This window comes from Cheilinus undulatus, linkage group 14 (genome assembly GCF_018320785.1).
Source record: "Cheilinus undulatus linkage group 14, ASM1832078v1, whole genome shotgun sequence".
In the NCBI taxonomy this organism is placed as follows: Eukaryota; Metazoa; Chordata; class Actinopteri; order Labriformes; family Labridae; genus Cheilinus; species Cheilinus undulatus.
The window spans coordinates 36,864,108-36,885,293 of NC_054878.1; the positions used below are offsets into that span (position 1 = coordinate 36,864,108).

Here is a 21,186-nt window from a genome sequence, read left to right on the forward strand (position 1 = left end):
TTTTGGAAGATGGCTCTGAAAACCCTTGCAAAACTGAATAATGAACAACCTGCCCTGACTTATATTTGTAAGATAAGCCAATGTAACCAAGTAACCTATTTTGCTTTAGATTTGCCCTTATTAGTCCTTACCATAACTTGGATGGCGATTTTATTAAGTGAATAACCTATTATGGGCATTCTGTGCCAATACTGATTTACAAAACCACCAAAGTACAGATCTGAGCAACAGCTTGTTAAGGGCGGCAAGAGGAAGCCTGCTGTAAATTTTAAGTTAGCTTCCCCTTACTAAAATAGATGTAACACAATCTACACTTTGAAAGGACTTTTTTAAAGAGACGCTTAAAAAGTGATCAAAATATTGCATGCCAATTCCAAAATGAAGTAATATCATTTCAATATTTCTTTATTTTCAAAAATCTAGTAGTACGGTTTACATACATCAACTTAATCGCAACAAGTTAACTCTTCAAACTAGTCAGCCGATTTTATCGCTGAGTCCCAAACTAATACATTATCTAAAAGGCTCTCTTCAATACTTACCGTTTAAACAACCATGGGACGTTATAGCTAAAGTGTGCTGTAAATAAAGCCAATTCAATATGCGTAACATCAACTCGGTCGGTAAATAAACAACATGGGTTATGCGCCATCTTTGTTTCAACGGTTGAAATTACCTGTTACATCCGACACGGTCGTGTTTCTATTTAGGAAAGCTGTACATCGATGAGAATTGGTCTTCGCTGTGTGAACGGGGTTAGGCCAGCCTGTGGTAAGTTAGTCAACGTAAAAGCAGAATTGTTTAGACGGTCGCTTCACTTACAAAATTATCGTCAGACTTCACAGGCAGTTCAACTGTGGTAGCTAATGTTAGCAGACGGTCATCCTCAATAACTGCTCTAGCTAACATAGCATCAATATTAGCAAAGAAGCTGCACATAAGACCTTGCTACCTCTTGTGGCACTTGCACTTTCATCTCTTCACCAGTAGTGGTTCATATCTTCCAGCTATATTCTAGTATTAAAAGAAGTATTTAAAAGTATTTAGTATTTAAAAAAAACATGAAGTATTTGGTATTTTAAAAAAACATACGTCATAAGAATAGCTTGACGCTGCATCATCTTCGCTGATTGATCGCCAAGTCATGCAGTGTTAGCAAAAGTAGACTACTCGTACGTTTAGACGAGTAACTTACGTACATTTTAGATACTTAACTTATAAATACTGCTGAAAACAACAGCCCTGCTTTTGAATAGATAATAAAATAAACATATATTTTATCTTACGTACCTAAATATCAAATACAAAATACCATAGCGAGTTTTACATTTCAGAATAATATTTAGCTGTAGTACCGTGTTACTCTTTAAACTGTAAATTCTGCTGTAAATGTACTTTAGATTTTATCCTCAAAGAATAATTAAAGTGTAGCCTCAACCTTATTGAGTTTTCTTTTATCATCATTCTTTAGAATAATCAAAATCAAATCAAAGTTATGACAGTCCCCAATTTTACCCCAAAAATAAGCACAAATGTGACGACTTGAATAAGTTGTGTTTAATGTAAAGTATTTGGTTCAAGTCTTGTCTTTCTAGCACAGCCTTTTGGGGTTCTGCTACAAAGCTGCAACAACCTCTGAATGTTGGTTGATTATTATTTTAAGACCCAGGAATAGGCCTAAGTAAATATAAAAAATAAAATAATGTAGGGCAGGGACATCATCTACATTTGTGCAAGGGCCAGATTTTGTCTTGACAGATGCTTTGAGAGTCAAACTTTCAAGTTAACTAAAATTAACTTAAAAATTTCATATCATATAACATACAATATTATTGTATAGGTAAATTCTTTAAAAATGCTATTTTTAAGCATTACCATTGAGATCAGTTCCCATCACCTGTCAGTTGAAATATTTTAGCAACATACAGTGCTTAACAAATTTATCAGACCACCACCCAAAGAAAGGTTTATGCCACAGCTGCCCTAAATTAACAGCATTGGTAAAAATTGGTAGAACCAAAATAATTTTTAATGTTTCTGCAATGGTTAGTACACCAGTAGAAGCTCTTTAACCAAAATATTTTTAATGCTAAAATATAATTATTATTGTTATCCATGAATTTTCAAATTTACTGATTTACAAAAAAACTGAAAATATTGTGGATCACATTATTATTTCTTGATTAATATGTCAAATTATAGTTATTTACTTGCATTGCTGAACAGAAAAAAACAGTTTTAGTGGTTGAATGGTATGTTTGATTCATTTCTGACTTCTCAGAGAAGCCCAGTGAGCCGGCTCAAATGTGGATATAAAAAGGTGAATTCAGTTTGAAATTCCTCATTCCTGTTCAAAATGGTAAAACGGGGAGAGCTCACTGAAAATGAAAGAGTCTGCATTAAAGCACTTCATGATGCTGGATGGTCTCTGAGACAGGTGGTCTAATAAATATGTCAAGCACTGTATTTCTAGGACAACCATATCGTCAATCACTATGTTTGACGCTATTATGCTTTGTGCTGATTGGTGAAAAACAGATAGTGGAAAGGGTTTTTTTATTGTAAGGCAGGAAAATCATACTTTCCAAGATCCTGTTATTTAATCAGATTGAATTTAATCAGGACTGCACTGATACGTACATGTTTATCATGCATCATATTTACTTATAATAGCTGACAGGTGGATTTCTGTTAAAAAAAATGGATTAAACATTAAAACATTCCTAATAAAAATGTAGCAATCTTGAACATTTTGTAGGGATTTAAAGACAAATGATACCCTAACAACTACAACATTGTTTGTTCTCTTCACATGTTCTTAATTTAATCATCTTTTGGGGCCTGGATGGGTTGTTTTGGGGGTGCATGATATAGCACCCAGGCCGCAAGTTGATGATCACTGTTTAAGGGTCTTGTGTTTGTGTACCATCACTAAAAAGCACCAAAGCCATCATTTTCATTAGTAAAAGTGGTTAGCAACAAATATTTTGCAGTGTTCTTGATCACTAAACCATCAGTAATCCATTGTAAGTAAAATTGATGTAGGTGCTTTTTAAGACCTTAAAAGCTGTGCAGTGGTCCATGGAAGAAAGCAAACTACTTAACATAATTAAACTGTGTCTGATTTCTCTATGGTGAAACCTGATAGACCCATTACACCAAACCATGACTAAGTAATTTTCCTTAATGGTTACCTCATAGCAACAGTCTTGTGTGAAAAGGCCTGAGCCAGTGAAATTGCCCCCTAATCAATTTTCCAAGGCTGTGACAAAATAAGTCATGCCAGATTCATTTTTTTAAGTACCATCTGATCTGACACTGATTCTCGTGTACATATTAAATGCCCTGTCCTTCAAATCATCAGGCTAATGAGATCAAGATTGTGCTCCATTTACCCTACATTACTTCATAACATACTAGCCCTCCATCAAAATGTCCAATGAGATTAAATAATGAAAAGCAAAATGTTATGTCTGGTGATATTATTTAAAATCATAACACACTAGATTGGGGGGGGGGGGGGGTCAGACTTAAGTGCAGCTTTTGGCACGTCACAGCTTTTCTGTGGTGAGGCTTTGGGAGTCAGGTGACTCTCAACAGGTAGGTTCGCTTCCCAGCTCTTTCAGTATGATGTGGAAGTGTTTGTGGGCAAAACATTGAACCAAAAAACTGCTTTCAGCTCTGTGTCAGCATCTATGTGTATGAATGGGATTAGTTGATACTGAGGAACACTTTGCACAGTGCTATACAAGTTTGCATATGAATGGGATTAGTTGATGCTGATAAACACTTTGCATAGTGCTATACAAGTTTAAGACCATTTACATTTTTCAACAGTTGTGCAGATGAAAACTCTGAAATCAGAACAGATTTCAGGACATTTCCTCTCGTCAATCCCCTTAAACAATGAATCCATGTTAGAGACTAAACCCAGAGAAAACAGAGCAGCAAGCCCAAACAACAAAGGGAATTTGCTGCCTTTATATGGGTTTTTGGATCCTTTCATTTAGATTCAGTTAATCAGATAATTAGAAAGCTCACTATTGGAAAGAGTAATTACAAATATTGAAGCTTATTGGGGTAAAAGCAAAATAATGATTGTGATTAGCTTAAGCTAATGAAAGGAAGACACTGTCACTTTAAAGTGCTTTCACACTTTGCACACTAAGTAGTCTGAAGAGGCAAGGCATTTGACTCATATGCACAAGGTGACAGCACTGATGGATTCCTATTTCAAGATTGCCATCATTTAAAGTTCAGAGAAGACTGTGACAAGGTAATTGATTTGTCCGCAGGCTGGCTGAGGGGAAGAGATTGTGAGCAGCTTTGGTGTTGTGAAGGCTAAATTTACTATGCAGAAGGAGTCTTCATAGAAATGATTTTTTTAAATATCCATCTGCACTATATGTGGTGAGGGGTAAAAAATTGAAATGTATTACCGTTAGCAGAGTACCTGCCATGGACTTTTAAACTAAATACGGTACAAGCAACAAATACAGCTTTTATGGCAATCAAGAAATGGGCCCCAATCCAAGTGAAAGTGCAGAAAATTCAACCCTTTGGTTTGGCAGTGAGTACGTTTTTCATGCATTCTGACAACATGATGGATGAAGGAACTGATGGACCTACCCATTTTTCATGGTCAGCACTCTAGTAACACACAAATACAAATAAAAACAATGTGTTATTGGGGTGTACAGCTAGACGATTACACAAATCTGAGAGCAACAATAGAGAGAAATGGGCCCATTACAGTGGAAGAGAAAGGGAGGGTGATTTATTAGCTGTGCTAGCAGAGAGTTTGTATTCAAGCCAACATCATGTTGTCTTGCCAAACAAGGCCAGCCAACAATGTTGCACTGTTGAGCACTAAACAAATCTGCTACCCAGGCTAATAACAATGCAGGCCTGATTCACCGGCATAGAGGACCCAAGCGGTTTATGAAATAAGACACTTTTAAAGAACCATCTGTGCCAGAAGGCTATGTTGTGCATGAAAGTACAGCTGAAGCCTGAGACATCAAGCACAACACACAAATGTGGCGGTGCTGCATCAACCATATTTAAACGAAGGCCATTTCCTCCGACATCATGCTCAGGGCTCAAAGCTTAAATGCTGTGTTCCAGATTTGCAGGTGATAGAAAAGTAGGGAATCCAACAAATTGGTATAACCCCACTGTTTCTCAGTTGACTCAGAACTAAAAAGGTACGGATAAAGAATTCTAGTGGGGTATTGAGACAATTTTGTCCAGTTTGATATTTTGTAAGCCATTGACAGAAAGCCACTTTCTAGTGGCAGTTTCCATATGATTCAACAGTTTCTTGTAGTTTTCTGCACTTTATTTTCTGTAATAAATCAGCTCTTCTTGGTGTCAAACTTTAGTTTTTGTAATATTTTCTTTGAAAGGGGAATATATGTAGGTCGGGTTGATGGGGGGGGGTCCATGATGTAGTGATCACCTACAATGGCATTTGAGTAAAAGACAGTTAAGAGAAATTTCAAATTGCAGAGATAGTGCCAAATTGGGCCAGTTTTTTCCCAAATGGCGCATGACGGGACTTCGCATGCATAATTTTTACTAAAACCTCTCTTTTTTTGCCCTGATAAAAGTTGAAACAGGTAGTGTCAAAATATGGTGCTTTAGCCTACTGGAGATTTTTAAACTTCAACTGCATTATTTCTATGGGATATATATGCCAAAATAGGCAAAAATGACTGAACAAAATTCACAAGTGCACTCTTCATTATTGTACTTTGATCATTCAAATAGACCTTGTAGTTACAGAGTTATACTCATTTAAATATTGGGGTGGTAATTTTGAGCAGTAGCTTAATAAAAGAGGCTAGGGCTTAACAGGTCAACTCTACCATTTGATAATTTATGAAATTATGCCAAGAAAGGTGTATGTTCATATTTTAAGCTTTTAGGTAACAGTATGTTTACCCAGTCATGGTTAAATGCTAACATTTAGAACAACAAGTACAAGAAGGAAAAAAGGCGGTTGAATTGTCTTCACTTCTACTAAGAGCAAAATGGCAGTGCACAATTTGGAACAGCACAGCCCTGTCAAGATTAAGAGTGTATACCCCATTGAAGTATCTTGTAGTAAAATTAATATACCATTGAAAGTATGCAATTTGTAACACACTACTAGGTAAATATGCTGGCTAGAGAAATGCTTTTTATGAGTCAGAAATGGGTGAGATGAGATAATGAGTGGTCTAAAGTGCCAAGGGACAGTTGAACCTAGGCTGCCTACTTTGAGAACCATATCCTCTGCAGATAGGCTGTCTGCTGCCCCACCAAATGCTTTGTTTGCTAGAAATTAGTTGAATACTTAAGTTAGCTGTTGTGCCTTAACTGACTTGGATAAGTTTCCAAATAGGCAGTTTTGATCCATTATTTGCTACCAACTGCTAAATAATAAGATGTTAAGTTAGCAGTAGGGCTGAACGATTTGCAAAAATAATCTTGTTGTGATTTTTTTTTCTGATATTACGATGCAATTTAATATGTGATCATCATTAAGTTCCTTACCTTATGAATTTTTGAACAAATTCAAGCAATAAATAATTGTATGTTATAACCTACATTCAGTCAGGAACACTCATCATACATTTAACCATTTTATTGCAAAATGGGTGAACAGTTTGACTTTGTGAACAAGGCTCTGCTCTAAAGATGCTCCCTGGGTTAATCAAGCAGCATGCTTTGACTTTCCAGGTAGCACATGGCTAGAAACCCCCATATAGATGGATACATAAATGGGAATGTGTATTGAAAACAGTGAATTTCGGAAGCAATTAATCCATAGTAGCATGAATCTGAATATGAGGGTGCAACAAGCTTTGAGCTATAAAGGAGGCGGCTGGGTTGGGGTCATGAAGCTGGCTATTAGCTGACCGCAGCTGACTTTTGTGAACTAACATTAAGCTTCATCAATATGAGATCGAAAGAACTATTTATTTTTGCACATATTGCAATTTGATACCAACTGATTTATTGAAGGGGATTAACATTTTTATTTCACTCATTTTGACTAAAACAAAACATACATAAAACAGAAAAAAGAGGATTGATTTTTGTAAACCATTTTTAAAAAATGGACATTTGAATGTTTGCCTAATGTGCATAAATCTCTGATACTGAAAAAACGAGTGTATTAGACTGCTATTTTGACACATTTCAAGTTAATGAAATATTACAACTTCTGGGATTTGGAAATTGCAGCAGCCATATTGCGATTTAATCTAATTTGCAATTAATTGCACAGCCCTTGTTAGCATTCAACTCATTCCTTGCAAATACTGTACGTTTGCCATCATTACTACTCTTTCCTTTGGACTAGTTACTGCTTACGTCTATAAGAGCAGCTTCTGTCTTACATCATGTTTTTTACAACTTTGAAGTCTAACCTTATAGTTGCTTATCAGTTAAATAGCACTTTTTCAGTGTCCTAGAATAGCATTACAGTTTTGTAACAGCATTTCTACTTTCAGCTCTGAGCACTATATGTAAGTTAAATGGCAACCACATTAATATACTGAGTAGTGTGCAGTTTATTTTTTCTCAGTTTACACTGCAATAAGCACCTAGATACATTGTAGTGCTGGGATTTCTCCCACTTTTACAGCTGTACTTCACAAGGTTTCATGCTACCATAGCTTTGTCATCTCTGTTCCCAGATACCAATGGTCTTTCCAGATAACTAGCATATTAAAATATTCATATTTGGACCCATCAAATGAGCAGATGTTATCACAATCAATGTAGACCATGTGTATCTCACAGAAACAGTGATGAAAAAAACGAAACCACTAAAAAGCAATTTATATATGTTGTAATAGTTTGTCCAAATGTATTCCTGAGAACTATTTACTAATCAAATGCTGTTTTCTCTTAGTTTTTCCCCAAAACATATTGAGGATCGACCCAGTCCATACCGTCTCCTGACCTTCCTCCTATGGATCGAGAAGTGCTGGATGATGAGATTAATGACACATGAAATGGACTCTGTTAGAGCACAGCTGCATGTGTGAATGTCAGCATCTGACAGGCATTTATAGTCCACACAGCCCACCGGAGTGCTTCAGTTCGATGACATTCCCCATGGCTCCACGTAGTCTTTGTCCCGATCAGAGATTACTTACCTGCTCTAATAAACATGCCAAGTGGGCTCGAGCGGAGCAGGGAGGAAGGGGGCTCGAACTGTTTATTGTAAATCAAAAGCATGGAGGGTATAGAGGAGAGAGGATGTAGATGCAGCACAGCACCAACCCTCCTTTCTTTGAGCCCTACTGGCCTTTTATTATCGGAGACTCCTGATCTCTTTTTGCAAAACAGGAGCATGTTACAGGAAATGAAACAAGACAGCTTTTATTTAGGGTTCCATCGCTCTTTTTAGTGTTAAAGTGCTTCACAATGTGGCTATGTACAGTCTGTCTGCTCACTCTGACTGCTACTGAGATACAATCCAACCCTACTTATTGATTTTTAACATCTTACTGTTGAATTTGTGTGCCAGTTGATTAACTGTGTACGAGAGAATAAGCATTTTTCAGTCTAGATGTCTTGGATTTGGCAACCTTATTCAGTACTGTGTTTACACAGCCTCTTTCAATTCATGCACATTGTTATGGATTACTTGTCCATTAGAGTAATATGGTACAGTTATAAATGACTTCATCAATGAGCATCCTTAAAGGCTCTCAAGCTGAAAGAAAAACCAGCTTCTTCTTCAGAAAATAAACAAGCAAGAAAATGCCGCCTAGCATGAAATCCATCCTAATTTTTCAGAAGACTGTGCTAATAGATTTTTGTTTGTAAATAGCTGTTGTTGTCACTATGTCTTTGAGTTCTGGTGTCTTAGTCTTTTCATTTACTTATGCTTTACCCTAAAAACCTTGGATATCTATTAAAGCAATCTATATTTGTGTGAAATAATTTGTTGATGTTCAGTGCAGGCAGGGAAGTAAAGTGGTGCAATTAAGCAAGACTCACAACAGTTAAAGAGCAGGTGTTAAAATTCATCTATTTTTCAGGTTCCAGACATAGTGGTGTGGATGCAAGATTTACTTTTTGCCAAGTAGGGAAGAAGAATAGCATGGTCAAGATCCAGTTTGCAGAGCCTGCAGGTACTTTTTAAAATATTGTCAACATTTAATTTTGGTGATTGTGAAGTTGTATATTGGTATTTTTTATTGCATTCATTTCATGGTAACAAGTTTTTCTGTGATCTATTTCCCAATCAAGTAATTAATGAGGTTTGAAGTGCTGCTTCATTGCATAAAGGTTTTGTTCCTGGAAAAAAAAAAACATCAGTCAGCATTTGAATGCCTCATTTTTGGACCGGCAGCAGTAGATTCATTGCTGGACTCAGCCTTGAGTGGGTGGCCTTAAAAAATCCCTGAAGTAGTTCCAATCAGGCCAGTATCCTGTATATGAACCAAGCAGATTTAGTGCATTTGAATTTACCATGCCTGCTCTGCCAGCGAAGGTTTTCTTTTGAAGTTAATTCAATAAATGTTCCTTTTGATAAATAATGTTAACTGGACAAGCGTAGTAAAGAACACCTTTCTCTCACTCTAGTAGATGTAGTAATATTGCAGAAATAGTGTGAGACATTGAGCAGAAATAAAACTTTAATATTATGAGCAGACTACATACTGATGTATGTGCCTGTTTGTGTATGCAAGTGTTGACTGTTTGTGTGCATGGAGTAGTGGGGAAGCAGCAGGACGGAGGGAGGTACTCACCCCTTCACTGTTCTGCCCAGTGTTAGCCAGCATCTCCTGCAGGGCCCGCACTGACAGGGACTGCTCCAACACAAAGCTACAAATACACAGGTCTGGAGGAACATACTGCAGCAGGGGAGGAGGAGAGAACAAGGGAGAAAGAGGGAAGGGAAGAGAGCGTGGGGAGGGGCACAAAGGGAAAAAAAATGAATTTGAAAGGCAATGACAAGGTGTTCTGAGAAAAAAACAAGCTCCTCGTCAAAATGTATGCTCCTTGAAAGTCATTGACTCTGTTTTTGCTGTAATAGTCTGCTATACCCAGCATACCCGGTCCACAGATCTCTATTTTTTGCAAGACAGTGACAGATTGTAAGACTCAACGAAAGCAAAACTTGAGGCAGATTTGATATGCTTGTCTTGCAACTCAGATAAAAAAAAGCTGAAAGATCTAGAAATGCATTTTTCCACATTTATTATGATTCATGTTGACATTGTAAAAGTTGACACTGCCAGTGTTCAGGCAATTTTATTGACTGTGACAAACTGGGGCTGACCTCAAACAAATTTACTGTGTCAATATAAACTAGAATCACACAGAGGCTGGTTTTTACACAGTAAATAGACACAAGAGAAAAGATACAACTGATTTTTGTTGCCCATGTTTAAGTTACTGGGCGACCACAGACTCAAAAATTCATGTCATTTCTTAGGGCTGCTTTTATTGCAAAAAATAAATAAATAAATAAAATCATGATTTCTGTAACTGACATTAAAATCCTAATTGTCAAACACAGTTACTCATTTATTTGACAAAATCTGCATGACATGCATTTATCAAACTTAAACACTCTTGCCACTTTGAGAAACAGACAATACATGAAAATAATGAGTGGAAAAACTATGACTGTTAAAAATAATGACTTCCAATAACAATGAATAAACTAAAAGACTTTCTTTTGTTGCCCAAATGTCACAACAAGCACTAAAATAATTACTAAATGGCAAAGTCTATGGACAAAACAAACGTAAAATGGCATGTGGCACAGTTATCGTTTAATCAGTAATCAATCAAAAATGCAATTGAAATTGAAACTTGATGAATTGCATACCACTACTTAACTGCTACCTTTACTTGACCGACAGACATGACAGATGACAGAGTGGTAAGCAATCGATCACTGCAACTGATTTGATGTAGAAGCAGAGGCAGGACTAGGTTACGCTGACTGTAAACAAACAAACTGTAGTATACTACATCCGCTTGTCATCCCAAATATTATAATGGATGATACACAAGCTTGATGCTAATTTTAACAGCAGTTACTCATCGTATTGCTGGAGTATATCTGTCATTCTCTAACATTTCTCTTTTTATTTTTAAGTCTGTCATGCTTGTCCCTTTATGACACATCATAACCTTCCAAAACCCCACTGGATCGCCAACAATCCCTAGCAGTTGCAGTAAACTGTGATGGGAAGCTAACCTTTTTGCCAATCTACAGACAATGCCTGACATTTATATCCCTTCCAGAACATTTTTAATCTAGGTGCAAAGTGCGGTATTTATTCAGAGCCTTAATACTACAAATTCACATTGCAAAATCCATGATAATATGACTATTTATTACATTTTTTGCGATGAAAACTTTAGCAATTTTGCTATCAGTCCTCCATTTTGATACTGGAAAAAAAAAGACAACAACTTCCTGTTAGCCTGTCAGTCAATCACAATGCTCCCATTTTTTTTATCTAATGTTTTCTTGGCAGCAACAACCAATCAGGGCCAGCCAAAGATCAACAAAGACATGATAGTTATCTGCCAGTTTGGAAAGGTAAGAAACAAACATCCTCTATGGCCCAAATAATGAAAAGAGGATGTTTGCCCCCCTAAAATGGGATTCATGCACATTTTACATACTGGGATACCACGTGGCAAAATATGAATTGGTTTTATGGAGATTGATGATAATTTTTAGTTTCTGATGTGCGTTTGTTGGCAAGTTGTTATTTTTTACCTGATAGAAAAGGCCTGTAGGAACTACTGTAAAGTCTTAGGCTGAACCAAGAGACCTACATCAGTTTGTCTTCTTCTTTGTTCATTATCATTCTTTACACTTAAACGTGTGTTTTAAGGACTTGAAACGTGATAATATGCTCATCCTTAAACTGTAAATTGTGTATTTTAAGGGCTTAAGTTTTAGGTCTGAACTTCATTCTAATATCCTATTTCTCTAATAAAGGCAAAAGCCACAAAATAAATCTTATAAATAAATCAATCCATTATCATGTATTCCCAGAAACAACAGATTGCTGGGGCTGATTGGTCCCATGGACCCATGCTCAGACTGTTTTACCGGGCCAGAATCATGCTGAAAACATATAGTCTTCTTCAACTAAAAAAGAAAAAAAAAATCTCTATTTTCAGATTATTAATGTTTCTAAAGATCCCAGGCTTGAAAAATCTAGCTATTTTAATGCATATTTTTCGAACCAGACTGCTGCAAGGGAAGCTGAGAGAGCAGCTGTGGTCCTTTCAGATTTACAGTTCAGTTTTCTTCAGCTTCACGTAAAGATGCAAAAGTTACATTTATGACTGACAAAGAGCAGAGGTGGGCAAAGGAGGACACACTGACCAGACTGCACAAATACATTGGCAATATTCCTTTACCATAATGTTGCAAATTTGTAAGTACAAAAATTGTCTGCAATTTAGGTGATTAAAGCTCGAGTATGTAACATTCAATGAGGGTGTTACATAACACCGCTGTTAACTCTGCCATTGTATCAACTTCTCACTGAGCTGAGAGGCAGAAGCGTACCTACTACAGCGGCCAATAGGAACGCTCCCTCTGACCTGAGCCATGATAGGCTGCGAGTGCTAGCCTCCCCATTGGCTGGAGCAACATCCCTTGCTGGTTTTCCTAAAGTGAGAGTGCAGCATGAGGTGGCGTTGCAGAAGGGTGTTCTTCTGTTAGATGGCTTTAACCCTGAGGGGTGGTGTTGTTTTTGGCATAGGATACTAAAAATAAATCGCTTACTGCAGCTTTGAAAATGATTAGGGGGAAAGATAATCCAACAGTTAGATCCTCATCTATGAGGTTCAAGCTAGGGCTGTGGCTCTTATCCTCCATGTCATTCCCCACTCTTCCATCCCTGTTTTCTACTCTATCCACTGTCCTCTATAGAAAAGAAAGCATAAAAAGCAAAATATGCCTTAAAAGAAATACCCCATTTGGGTGCTGAGGACTTTTATTGATGCTGTGGGATGAAAAAAGCATTTATATCATTGCATTTTTAAAAGTATAATGTCAGGGTTTAAATTGTGATATTGTCACAGACTCAAAGCTCTATTTAAAATTCAGCACATGCCTATATGTAAAACTTTTCATCCAAAATCCTTTTTTTTTTAATTTTTTTTTTTTACCAGATACTTCCACAGCAGCAATTTGTGACTGAATTAATTGCAGGCCCTCGTCTGAGATAAGAGACCAGCAGAAATGATTACACTGCTCAGTGAGGAATGGTGCTCATAAATAATTCTGACGCTTTGCAACTTCCCTGCCATGCCGGTGTGTTGCTAACGAGTGGCTGGGGGATTCTGAGGAGGGCTGTCAAAAGGTGTGCTGCCTGCGGATGCACTGACCAATAATTAGTTTGGAAGGGCCTTATTTTCTCCCAGCACACAGGGCTGTTTGTCTCTCCTCTCTAATAGGCATCAGTTTTGGCTTTCACTCCCAGAAATCAGTCCAAATGTGACTGTAAACTTTCAATGCATGTCTGCCTCAAATCAATAATTCAGTTAATAACTGATTACCATAAAAAATTCACTGACGAGGGACTGTTAACAGCAAAGCAATGTTTGAAACTGGGATGAAAAAAATTTAACATTTGAAGTCCATTCAAAAAGCTGAAGCAAAAATAGGACACTGGGAAAATAAAAACGAGGCATGCAAGATTACATAATTCCAAAGTATTTTGGAGGCAGACATAAGGATGTGTTTCTCTTGCATCTGCTTGTCAAGTTATGAAAAATGAGTTGGCTGTATGAAGTGCTAGATGGCAGTGTTGATTAACATTACACTGCTGACTTTATGTGTAAACAACAACATGTAAACAAACAAATTAGCCATGGCCTGTTAACTCCCACACCCTCTTAACCATAGCAAAACTTTATAACCTTGAACAACCCTCATGCTCTGGCACGTATTAAGTGTTTATTTCTTTTCGTAACAATATCCATCGACACAGAACATGTGCTGCTGTTTGTCTCTGCTCTATCGTAGAAGAGGAATAATTTAAGGTGTTTGGAGCAAGCCTTGACATGAGAAACACAACCAGCTGACCTATAGCCTCTGCAGGAAAGTGAGAACGCTGGGTGAGGGGGGAGGGCTGCTGGGTGATAATGAGAAAGGTGCTGCTCTGTAACTCAACTCAAACATGCATGGAAGTCTCTAACACCTCTGTGTATGTGCATGCAGACACCTCTTTGAGCCACAATGAACAGGATAAATGCAAATAATGTTCTCTCAGATATTCATCTATTGAGTCACAATAAGATATTAAGTTTTGAGTAATAAAAAAATCAGGGAAAACATACAAGAAGAACAGTCACTCAAGTCTAGACGGTCCAAAAGTCTAGTCATTTCACCACAAGGCTGAGACAGGAAAAGCTGAATATTTACTACTTCCTTAGACCTAGGGAGTCATCATTGCATGACACAGCTACACCTGTGGTGTCATACGACCTTCTGCAGAAATAAATCTCAACCTGCTGCAGACCTTACACCTCCAATGAATTATTCACTACCAATTTTTGTCAATTAACATACTTTCTCCAGGGTTAGGCAGACATACAAAACAGGAAAAAAGTCTGTCTCAGTGGTCAGAGTGACCTTTGAGAAAGTCATTTTTTCCTCCATAGTCTGTGGGGGGTTAGATTCAATACAGCAGCATAAGCTTTAGAAATGAGCAAAATGATCCTTCAATAGATCAAACAGGATTATTCTAATCTAGAGTATTACATCATATATATTCAAGGGAGTCAAAAAGAGTGAAATAAAATGATTTATTCCATCATTCTCAAGGTCGGCTACTCTTTAAAATCCTATTATTTTCCTCTTGTCTCCTTACAAAATTGATGTAAGCTCAAATAAATCCTTTAATGTCTTCAATCAAAAAGTGTGCCCATTATGAAATAAGTTGTTTTGTTGTTTGTAGCCTCCTCAACTGTAGAAAAAAAACTTCTGTGGGTGAGAGTGGACACATCTCTTAAGGCATTTATTATAAAGGTGCACTCATTATAGAGCGCCGCTGTCATGACAGTAATTAGAGCAATAATTTTGTGGCTAATTTTTAATACCCTGGGATACCGTTTTACTGTATAACCACCCATTCTTAATTAAAAAAATCCAAATAACAGTATAAAAGTGGCAAAAAGAAGTGGCAAAACGGGCTAAAAGCAGTAAAAATGGGTTAGAGGTAGTGAAAAATTGGAACGAAGGGGCAAAATAAGGTAAATTAAAAAATACAGAATAAAGTGAAGCTTGACATTTAAGTTTGACAATTAAAGCCTACTGTATAAATCTGGGAAACAAACGGATTAAAGTGACTTGCAATGGATAATTTCTGGGCTCAAAATTTCCCTTTTTTAGGTTTGAAAACCTTAAAAAGGGAAATTTTTATGTCTTGATATCTCAAATTAAGACATGAAAGAGGCACAAATCATCACAACTTAGCCACATGTAGCTCAAGAGCCACGTGTCGAGTATCATTGCCTTAGATCATCCTCGACTGTCATTTTGACAATCTAGCAGTGCAAAGCTTGCAGTTTACTTTACTTTTGTCATTTGCATTTATGTGAAAATATCACTAAATTGCAGACATAGCTCCAACTCCACCTGTCTGCTCAAATAATAATAGACAAACATGCTGTAAAATGATATTAAGTACAGTATCTGCAATGTTTATGAATACAAGTGCTTAGGTTTGGTACTGGCATTGTGTCAGTATGCTCTTCTTATGTAAAACAAACTAGTGGAATCTTCACTTTTCTCTCTCTCTTATTACAGTTATGTGTTGTACATGAATGGCTCTACTCCAGATCTTCATATGCTGGACTGGACATTATACTATATATTAATACACTCAGCTTAGTCCCTCACCGTTGGACTCAGTCACCTGAACTGCTTTAAGTGCACACTGGCTCTGGGCATTGGTATAACTTTATCTACAAAGCCATTTTAAATAAAACTCCAGACTACCTGCCCTCCCTATCGATACTGAAAGAGGGAAATTATCTTTATTCGTTGGACATTGTGCCATTTGTTGTTCCCCAAGTTGAAATTCAATTGGACAAGAGGCTTTTCCACTACTTGGAAGAATCTGCAGACTTATTTAAAATGACATAACTTTTTGTTTCTCTCGACATTATTAGATTTGTGGTAATATCTCTGGAGTCTAGACTGTCTGTGTACAGATGCTTTGGTTGGTCATGTTTTATTTATTCTTAGTCAGGCCTTCATTGTAAAAATGTCTGAAATCTAAACAGGAGAAAACCTGGCTTTATCAAGGCTTAATAAATACGCCTGCTTAAATTAAATACACTTTATTGTCCCCTTAGAGCAGGGGTGTCCAAAGTATGGCCCGGGGGCCAAATGTGGCCTGTGGCCTGTTTTTAATTGGACCCCCAAAAATTCTTTACATAAAATATGGCCCTCAACAGGGCATGAAGCTTGCGCTAGACTGTATTATTTTCAGTTTCAGCACAAGGCAGTGCTACCATACTAACACTGTAAACAAATATTTTGACAAGTTTTTATGCTAGTTTTTTAAAAGGTTGAATTGAGACAACACTATAAATAGTAAACATTGGCAACCAAAATAATTAAGATGTCATTATTTGTAACACCCCAATGAATTACAGCAGCAAATAGCAGCACCAATGGTGTTCCAGGGGCAGAGCCAGTGGTAGCCAGAGCCTACAGGGCTCCCTGAAAACTGATTGATATCCCCAAAATCCTAAAAAATGATTGGCTATTTACCTTGTCAGCTATCGGCTAGCCATTTAAGCATGCCCAGTTGCTGAGCATATTTTAACCAACTTATGAAAGTGGCCCCACCATCCTTATGTATTTCTATATGTGGCCCCCCAATGAAAAAAATCTGGACACCCCTTCACTCCAGAGAATTTTTTCTTGGACTCCAAGAGCTGCACAGATTTAGCTGCCAGATAATAAGATGCAAGCAATAAATTAGAACAATAGCAACAATGACCTCATGAACAGAGTTTCACATATCAGTAAAGATACTACCACATAACCCTCATATATTGCACAAGACTCGGAGATCGATTTTTTTAAAAAAATCTGGCAATAATACCTATGAGAAAGAGTAAAATACAGAAGGACAAAATATAAGTAAAAAGGTAACACCGTGACATTATTGCACAATCTGGTCACATCTTCAGAATCATTATTCAAACCCTATCCTTCCAGTGAATAATTTTTGTATTTGTTCATGACTATAAATAGTCTCAACAAATAACACCTTTATTTCACTGTCTCGGAAAGATTGAAACTATCAAAACGTTGATGGTTTTGGTCTTTTTCACCTGAATGAAAACAAAATGCAATACTGCAACCTTAAACTTTATGTATTAAACTCCAAACAACATCTCATAGTTTAACACTGTGGGTCTTTTTGTTCAATACAACTAAGAGAAAACTAACACAGACCTGACATGTCTGAAGATGCTTAAATTGTCCTTGTGATGGCTGTAGCTAACAACAATCCTTGGTTGCACATACTTCCAGAAACATCATATTTTTGACACTGCCTTTGAACTTTTCTCTGATTGGACTGGTAGACTTCTTGTTTCACTCTGGTCTTGCTTTTCTCTTCCATCAGCCAAAGGAAGCCAAGCTTCATTAGAGAGATGAGGTGTCAACACCTGAGATCAGCCAGCTGATGACAGCCCCTCCCTTCATGCCAAACCATATCGTCACCCCGACAGTGTGCTGCGTTTCACACCAACAATGGCCTGAAGCACTGTCACTGATGTTAAGGTGAGAGGAGAAAGGTGTTTTGTAATTGGCTGCCTCAAGCTCTGCACAGGTGGTTGAACAGACAAAAACCTTCAAAACCACACATTTTATTCAAAGTCTTCCTGTTGAATTGTCCAATTAAAACAGGATTTACTTGATATGCACAGCTCATAGTAACATCTAAAACATGAAATCCTTGGAGAGTATTAGTGATCTTATGTTTACCTTTTAACACAGAAAGTAAGTTTGAAATAAAAATAAAACAACATCATCCATATAATTAATGAGCCCTGTCTAACCCATGCACACGAGGTGATTTGTTGACAAAAAGGTTGCTTTCCACATTGACATGTGTCAGAACTATCAGTGAAAATGTTGTGACTCATGATCCACACATTGTACAATGAAAGTGTTTGTGTTAACAAGCATATTCTCCAGAGAAAACGTGATCTGCCTCATTTCAGCACAAAAACCATACAGTGCATCATGTCAAAAAAGAAGATTAATGAGACGTGTAACAAAGCTTTGACAGCTCTGTTGTGATGCTACAACACCACAGGCAGCAAAACACCAATTCTAAGAACAGCATCACAATGAGAAACATCACTCCTCTAACAACAAAAGTAGCCAAAACCATTCTCAGTGTGTGATATTTACACAAACTGTTTGTCTGCCCAGCTCCCTGTCCAGCCAATGGGGTGCAACAGTGCAGAAACAAGCATGTGGTTCATAACTGGCACCCTGAGTACTGTCAGTTTGCTTTGTTGGGGCTCTGGCCAAACTGGAAGTCCCACAGCCAGGAACTGGACCTGAAACACTGCAGTTGTGAGGGGTTGTTTTGCCTCTACACCCCAGGCCACCCATTTTGAGATTGTTTTTATATAAGTAGTTCTACTTAGCACCAAAGGGTCTGGACAGAATCTAATTCATTGTGTTATTTGACAGGAAAGCTCATCTCAGTAAGTGGAAAAGAGGATAAACAGATGGCTTGGAGTGAAGGAAATCTTAGTTGTCTCTTTGATTTACACTCTGTGTGACAGAGGGAGTGCCAAAATCAGATGTGGACTTCAGACTTTTTAACTGTGCAACAGGGGCACTATTTTTTAAAGACGCACAGGCTTGATTATATTGCTGAAATTATGTTTATTATGCATGCATTTAAAAATAGGAACAAACATGATGGCAAAACAGACTCAACTTTATCATCTATTCAAGTCTCATGTCCAATTTTCCCAAAATTTAGTGACTAGATAGTCCTATTTTGGCTAACTTCAAGATGCTGAGAAAGCAGCACTCTGAACTTTTGCTGAATATTAGACAATATATACCATCACTCTATCACTTTATAAAGAAAGAAGATTTCCTCTATGTACTTCCAGGCTCCCTACTGACAGTCAGAACATTTACATGGTGTTAAAAGATGTTGAATTATTGTGTCAGTCTGACTAAAAGTGGAATTTAAAATACATTTAAAGTTGTAAGTCCATCTGATATCATACCAAGTAGAATTCTCAAAGTCAGTTTTACTATTGCATCTATATGCTTGAAGTCCCAAACCAGCCTGTGGATAGGTGAATTGGTTGATTGATTGATTGAGTAAATAAATAAACAAACAAACTAACAATATTTATGTGGGGTGCTCCTATGCATCTGTTTCCCCATTCAGCTAAATGCTCATTTAAATTGCATTTAGCCGACTAGTCTAAAGAGAAGAAAATACTTACAAAACAGTCAAATTCATCACAGGGTCACTGTGTTAGCAAGTTCAGAACTGACACTTCCTCCTACATCTTTTCCACAGCTTTAAGGCCATCAAAATACTTTTAAAAAGATTACAGCAGCCTTTCTCATCCCAAACTTCCACCATCTTGCCTTTTTCATAGGAACTAAAGCAGCCTGAAAATGTGAATTAAATAACAGCCACTCTCACCTTAGCTTCAGACGTGGGTTCCAGGTAACAGAGACGGTTTCCGAGTCCCTCAGCGGCCAAGCAAAACTTGCGATGCTCCTTCTGGATGGTGGCCACACACTGGAGCACCACCTCATCATCCTGCCAGAAGAGAGATGAGCATTAATGCCAATAAGTGTTTGACCCATCCAAAATAAACAAGACCAGACAAGAAGGAAATAGTCTTACTGGCTCAGTTTTTTTGCCCTCTTATGCCACCCTAACTTGTAAACAAAATATGGCTGAGGTGTTTAAACTGGCATCAAGTTTCACAAAAACTACTGGCTTCTGACAAGTAATCAGAAAGCAAGCTGTGAGATAAGAATACAGGAAGTGGCCTAAGATTGCCATATTTTTCAAACTTCAATGCCTTTAAATGCCACAGGTTTGTAGAAGTACCATCTCCTTTGATTGATAGTATCAAAAAGTATTGACGCTTTAAAAAAACAGTGTTGTATTTTTAAAAATCACAGTTTGGCCATGGCAACTATAGGTTGCTTGCAATCACGTGACCCTGAATTTCTGCTGGGGTTAAGGACGCAGGGGCTATCCTTTAGGAATGAATGGGGACAGAGGAAAGCTAGTACTTTACAGCTCTAAATAGACCCATACTCTGCAATTATCATCAGAAAATTTCTTCATACATTGAATATAATCCCTACACTTTACAAGATAGATTTGCCTAACATGGAGGCGACTCTTTTATGCTAATAACGGTAGCTAGCTCCCGTTTGAGTGTCACTTTCCTTTCCTCCATCATTTGCTGTTATTTCATCCCCATTTAAAAAGCCAAACTGGTACCAATAAAGTGCCATTTGGGAGCCAAACAACCAGCTCTACTGAGATGAGCCAAATGATCTAGATCTCTTAGAAGAGACCGATTCCCAGTCACAATGAGAGAGGCTAGAGGTTGAGGAAACATGGCTAAGATTAAAGTTTAACTTGCTAACCACGGCAAATTGTGCTGAACAGAACTGGATGTCCATACATAAGTGTTGTGTGACACTACTTGTCCAGGCAAGATTCCCAAGTCCTAATGGTGTCTTTAAAGATACAAAATTAACATCTATTTCTCCTACAGAGAGGGGAAAAAAGTGTGTTCATTGCTTATGATGTGCACATGGGTTTTCATTTGTGCAATTTAGATAGTGTGGAGGAGTTGCTTGCAGTTTTTGGTGAAAAGAAATAAGAAATTAGCCAGAGATGGATGCCTAAGACATTTATTTTGTTTCTATGGCATCAAAATGGGTCTTGATAACGTTTGATTTTTACAAGTAGTGTATCTAAGGTTAAAATTCTGCTGTCATTACATTGTAAGACATGGCTAAAGCATTTTTTTATCGACTGGTGAGGAAGTGAGAGGAAGTCAATACGAGAAGATTGAGTTATCAAATTTGACCAAACAGCCATTTCAGCTTTAGAAAAGCAAACAAAAGTGAATAAGCCATATTATCAAAAG

The 21,186-nt window shown here is 37.4% G+C and overlaps 1 protein-coding gene and 1 long non-coding RNA gene across 5 annotated transcripts in view; one reads left to right on the plus strand and one right to left on the minus strand.

Moving 5' to 3' along the window:
• Window positions 1-21,186, minus strand: part of ryr3 (ryanodine receptor 3) — a 182,566-nt gene that overhangs the window by 136,617 nt on the left and 24,763 nt on the right. For 2 of the 4 annotated variants that reach the window (XM_041805052.1, XM_041805050.1), the window contains exons 2-4: window positions 19,710-19,829; window positions 9,759-9,863; window positions 4,630-4,650 (exon numbers count right to left, since the gene is read on the minus strand). In XM_041805052.1, the coding sequence (XP_041660986.1) occupies window positions 4,630-4,650; window positions 9,759-9,863; window positions 19,710-19,829 (246 nt within the window). The remainder of the gene's footprint in view (window positions 1-4,629; window positions 4,651-9,758; window positions 9,864-19,709; window positions 19,830-21,186) is intronic. The other 2 variants (XM_041805055.1, XM_041805053.1) reach the window with 1 other exon arrangement.
• LOC121521240 lies at window positions 659-19,787 on the plus strand. The gene is made up of 4 exons (XR_005992834.1): window positions 659-771; window positions 7,907-9,137; window positions 17,643-17,800; window positions 19,715-19,787. It is a non-coding gene; the product is annotated as an uncharacterized LOC121521240 (long non-coding RNA).